At 39.4% G+C, this 6,000-nt stretch overlaps 1 protein-coding gene across 1 annotated transcript in view; it reads left to right on the top strand.

Annotated features, from left to right (window-relative positions):
* Window positions 1–2,716: 2,716 nt before the first annotated feature.
* The window catches only part of DHTKD1 (dehydrogenase E1 and transketolase domain containing 1), a 104,316-nt gene continuing 101,032 nt past the window's right edge, over window positions 2,717–6,000 (top strand). The window contains exon 1 of the mRNA XM_063448223.1: window positions 2,717–2,955. Within this exon, the coding sequence (XP_063304293.1) occupies window positions 2,787–2,955 (169 nt within the window). The 5' untranslated portion in view covers window positions 2,717–2,786. The remainder of the gene's footprint in view (window positions 2,956–6,000) is intronic.

Genomic DNA, 6,000 nt, shown 5'->3' with positions numbered 1-6,000 from the left:
CTCCCCTGCCACCCCGTCACTTAGTGATCTTCCCTGCTCCCCTGTCCCTTAGTTATCTCCCCTGACCCCTAGTGATCTCCCCTGCCACACTGTCTATTTTTTGCTCTCCCTCCCCTATCCCTTAGAGTTCCCCCCTCCCCTACCCTTTAGTGGTCTCTCCTCTCCCGCCCGCATTTGTACTTTAGTGGTCTCTCCTCTTCCCTCCCCCCGTGTCCCCTCCCCTCCCTGGTGTGCCCTCTACCTCTCTTTGTAGCGTGGCTGGGCAGAGCTGACCATGGTACAGGAGCTTCTGTTTCTTGTACCCATCTGCATTGACAGGAAGTGCTCTCTCAGTGAGCACTTCCTGTCAGTCCAGCCGGGTACAGGAAATAGATGCTCCTGTACCGTGGTCTGCTCCGCCCAGCCACGATACACTTAGTGACTGATAGGAGGGAGCGCAGTGTGCTTCCCTCCTGCCGGTCCCTCAAATTTTGCAACCCCCAGAGCTGGCGCACCATAATGGATGCTGCAGGCGGCTGCAGCATGAGGGGTGCCGCTATGGCAGCGCAGGCCACCCTCGTCTAATCTGCGCCCTAGGCAACTGCCTAAGTCGTCTATAGAAAGCGCCGGCCCGGCCCTGCTTCCATGTCTCCTAGAAAAGCCTGTAATTGTAACATTTCACCGGCTCAGAATGCATGCACACAATCTGAGGTAAGAAAACTTAATTTTATTTTTTTAAATTAGCACTGACAGGGAGGCAGGGAAGGCTCATAATGTTGAAGGAGCGAGAATACAACCACACTTCCCCTTGAAGGCTTAGTATGTCTGTTTCCAGCATGCAATAAGCACTGGTGACAGATTTATTTTTTGCACAGAATTGATTTTAGAGAGTCTGGAACAGAGTTATCTATACCTGCTGCATTTCAAGCAAAAATGCTGCACATACAGATTGCAACTAACGAGACCACTTCAAATCACTGTAGTGGTCATGATGGTTTATGTAACCTTCTAACGTAATAACACCAGTTCACATAGTGTATGTAATTACCTAATGACTATAACTCGCTTTATGCAAAAAAAAAAAAACAACAACAAAGTATACCACCCCTATTTTTCTGAGATGTGAATCATTTTCTGATATGGAATGCTTTCAATTCTCTTTTAGGAGGTGATACCGCACTTATTCTCCAGTATCTTCCCTTGTAGTGGATTGAGGAAGTAAAGAGAAAATGAGTGTGCAGTGCTCCTGGTTCATCGGTATGCAGGTGTAACATTTCTACAAATCAATTTTAGAGTCTATTAAATCTGTCTCTATTTTAAATCATGAATGTGTCACCTTTCAAATATGACACTTTCCGCATTTAAAATAAAGATGTATTATACCTTTTTATAGTTGCATCAAGTTTGGAGTCAATACTATAATGAAAACTATGTAGAAAATTAAATACTCTCGGAGCGCTAAAAAATTCAGTTGTTCAGGGCAAATATTTTATATAGCCCGTACCTAATTGATGATGTACTTTGTACAGAATTAATATATATTTCAGCTACAACACTTCAATGTGTTCCCTTCACCACACAGTATAAATAGTACAGAAAATTATTACAAGAAGTGGAGCGACATTTAGGTGATCAGCCCCTTCCCACATGCACCAAAGGTTTAAAAATGAAGAAATAGGTATACTTATATTCTTCAATAGATTGTAGTCATACGTTCAAATTCATATGTTCGCATGTATGTATAACCGCCTAACTAATTCCGTATGAGACATCTCCCAGTGTGGGAAAGCGTGTTTTGTGAGTCACGGGCACATATACCGGTGTACTCACCACCATATCTAGTAAGCAGTTATCATTTTGTTTTATTTTATGCAACTATTGTGCACCTTATTAAGTTTTAATGTTTTATGTGTAGATGCACTTTGTTTAATGATTAAAATGATTAAATGCATAAATGTGTTGAGTAGCACTGTATGAGAGGTGCAATTTACACATTGTTTATACAGATTTGCACTATTATTATCTTAATTTTTCTTTCCATACATGCGAACATATGAATTTGAACGTATGACTACAATCTATTAAAGAGTATGTATACCTATTTCTTCATTTTTAGACCTTTGGTGCATGTGGGAAGGGGCTGATCACCTAAATGTCCCTCCACTTCTTGTAATAATTTTCTGTACTATAATGAAAACACTTTTTTTTTTCTATTAAAAAATAAATATGTAAACACGTTATAACAATTTTGTGTCACTTTATCCCACTCCCCCTAGCATGTAAGCTCATTGAGCAGGGCCCTAAATATCTCTGTTTCTATGGGCCAAATTTGTCTGGTTACAATTACATTTGTTAGTCCACCCATTGTAAAGCGCTACGGAATTTGTTGGCGCTATATAAATATAATAATAATGGTGTTTCCCATCCTTTTGTTTTATTTAACATGTATTTCCAAGTTTAACCCTCTTAAAGGGTTACTCCAACCAAAAATCTGTGTTTTTTAAAGGAGATACTCTATGAATTCAGCATGTTATACTTTTTATTCAGAACATTGATACATAATGTAAAAGTTTGCTTTTACTTCCAAACACAAATATGTTAACATCTCAGTTTGCCTCCACCCCTATTGGGCGGGAAATAGTAGAACCTTGGCCTGCCTATCACCGCGCCCCTGGAACCAACCAATCCGCGGCTGGGGGGATTGTCTTTCAAGGGTAACATGCTTCGCCATTTGCGACTGCGCAGGAGTCGCCATCTGGCTGGTTAACACTTTCACTGCCTGTGTGCCGGCTCACGGTGGTATTGTGATGATGTCGGCCTGGCTCGGTGTATTGGCACGGCGTGCCATGCTGTGGAAGCCAGCTCTGCGCAGATTCTACCACACCGAGCGAGGAGTTTACGGCTACAGACCGAGAAAGGGGACCAGCACCGGGGAGCTACGTGGGAGCAGCCAAACCAGCGAGACTGCCAGGGCAGGTGTGTGACAGCCAGGGGGGCACCGTGCCAGGACTGCCAGCCAATCAATTACAGCCAGCCTATCACTTACTGCCAGTATAGGCAGACCGTCCTATATATCTGCATGTATACCATATACAGCACTGGACATATGGTTTTATTATATGGTGCTCACATATGCATCAGTGGACACATGAGTTTATTATATGGTGCTCATTATATATACATTAGTGGACACATGGGTTTATTATATAGTGCTCATTATATATCTACAATATACATTAGTGGACACATGGGTTTATTATATAGTGCTCATTATATATCTACAATATACATTAGTGGACACATGGGTTTATTATATAGTGCTCATTATATATACATTAGTGGACACATGGGTTTATTATATAGTGCTCATTATATATACATTAGTGGACACATGGGTTTATTATATAGTGCTCATTATATATATATACAATATACATTAGTGGACACATGGGTTTATTATATGGTGCTCATTATATATACATTAGTGGACACATGGGTTTATTATATAGTGCTCATTATATATACATTAGTGGACACATGGGTTTATTATATAGTGCTCATTATATGTACAATATACATCAGTGGACACATGAGTTTATTATGGGTGCTCATTATACACTGAACTCAATTATAAACGCAAGTTTTTAGTTTTTGCCCCCATTTTTCATGAGCTGAACTCCAAAGATCTAAGACTTTTTCTATGTACACAAAAGGCCTGTTTCCCAAAAACGGGTTAAACCAGAGCCATAGAAGACAGAAGCTGTGGCCATCACTACTCCTTGGCTGAGGGCATTAGTTGACCACCGCTGCCAATGAATGCCATTCTGTGCAATTTGCAAAGAATTTCCATTAGCCAGTCTGGAATTTTAGTGACATCCCAATAACGCTGTTGGTGGTGGAGTTACAGCTAAACTCTGCATGTGCTGCTTTTCGTAGCGAAAAACGGACACCAAGCAAATTATGAAGTGGTTATGGTGCTTGGGGTAACCCTTTTTAACATACCTCCCAAGTGTCCATGTTTAGAGGTGACATTGCCTATTTTGGGCTCAAATCCCTCTGTCCCTCTTTTCTCTTGTAATATCCTTCTTTTCTAGGAGCTCCATGAGTATATAACTGAGCTCTACAGCAATAATACTTGCAGTAATGTCTTTAAAACTACAATACAATTTGTTCAGATAGCAGTAAATAAGATACTTTGTTTTTCTTCTAATTACATTGTAGTTATAAATCCCCTAAAATTTCTCATGAAAGCCCTACCCCGGTCACACAAACAACACTCAAAGAGCTCATTTGAAATGTTGGAAAGTATGCGTTAAACATTTTAGTGACTACATTTTCTAGATTTGAAGGACTTTTTGTGAAAGAGGTGGGGAACCAGCTATGGAAAGAGAAGTTTAGCTATATGCATATACTGAACTGAAAGTCCTGCACCCAGGTGTCACTGACCCTTGGGTTCACCCCTCTCCTCTCCTGGCTTTGATTGTAGCTGAGTTGGATAATTTTAGAATGTAACCAAATCTGCAATTTGTAGTTCACAATTGTATCTTTAATTCACTTCAATTCTGTGTTTAGTAAACTAATCCAGCATTGTAAATAATCTTCGTTAAATAATTTTTGTTTTTTTTCTGGTTCAACTATACTTCTGGTGTATTGAAAAGAATCCCATAGCTCCTCTAAATTTGCTAATCTGTCTATACAACAGTCCATCTACAGGTACTATGGAAATTACAGAAGTATTTGCTGCTAGTGAGTTTTATAACTTATTTCAAAGAATATGCTGACACTGCTCAGTCATTTGACTTGTGACCTATCTAGAAAACTCTCCCTTCCCGGTTTGGAAATTCCTTTTCTCAGACTGTTGGAGTTGTATATTTACCCTGTTTCTCTGACAATATTACATCCCCTGAAAATAAGCCATAGCTTATTTTCGAGGGATGCTCGTAATATAAACCCTACCCCAAAAATAAGTTTGCTAATCTATGTTCGCTAAATGTTCTAATTCCCCGAACATAGATTCGCAGAATACCATGCCCTAGTTAACTGGTCTATATTCGGGGGAATTCCCCCGAATGTGGACCTGCTTTCTACCACATGCTTTCTACTGTTTTTTTTTTGTTTTTGTTTTTTTTCTCTCAAAATAAGACATCCCCCGAAAAAAAAGGCCTATTGTGTTATTTGGGTGGAAAATTAATATAAGACCTGGTCTTATTTTCGGGGAAAGATTGTATGTACAGTGCCCTGCTCTTCTTTTCATGAGCACTGTTGAAGTCCACTTAATATAATTTGTAATTAAATTAATTTTCAATAGCATATGTTGTTGGTTTGGTGCAAAGCCAGTTTACTAATTTTACTGGCATTTCCAATGTGCTCATTGGTGAAAAATAATACGTGTGAGTTGATATATAGGTGTTTAGAGGTTTTAGTCATGAATATGTTAGGCTAGATTGACATAGCAGTATGACAGGGGGGTAATGTATGTGTGAGAAAACGTTTCTTCATTTTGCTCTTTGTAAATAGCTCACTAATGTAGTACCATTGTCATATTTATGGATACCAAATTGGCAAACTTTCTACTACACCGCTCCAAATTTTTTTATGGTAATCCCACTTAATGGTATCAAATTAGGGAATTATCTACTAAACAGCTCAAAGATCAAAATTAAGAAAAGGGCAACTCCTAATGTTGATCTTTCAGCTGTTTAGTAGATGGCTCCCTACATTGGTACCCTTATGTGGATTTACCATATTTAAAGATACCAAATTATGTCAACTCCTGCCACCATAACCACTGTAGTGTACTGTAGAGTGTCCTTTTAAACTTGTATTCATTTGGCACTTAAATGTATACAGGGCCAGATTTACATATCAGGTGTCTGAGGACACACCATTTTAATTCTCTTCCCCAACCCCATAATAAGGCAGATAACATATTCTGAAGTTATGTAAGGGACAGTATAGGCATCCAGACCACTTAATTTCACGGTTGTTTGTTTTTTAAAGTCTGGTGGTCTGATTGGTGCA

This window comes from Pelobates fuscus, chromosome 3 (genome assembly GCF_036172605.1).
Source record: "Pelobates fuscus isolate aPelFus1 chromosome 3, aPelFus1.pri, whole genome shotgun sequence".
NCBI classification, from domain to species: Eukaryota; Metazoa; Chordata; class Amphibia; order Anura; family Pelobatidae; genus Pelobates; species Pelobates fuscus.
This window is presented reverse-complemented; position numbering and strand designations above follow the sequence as displayed.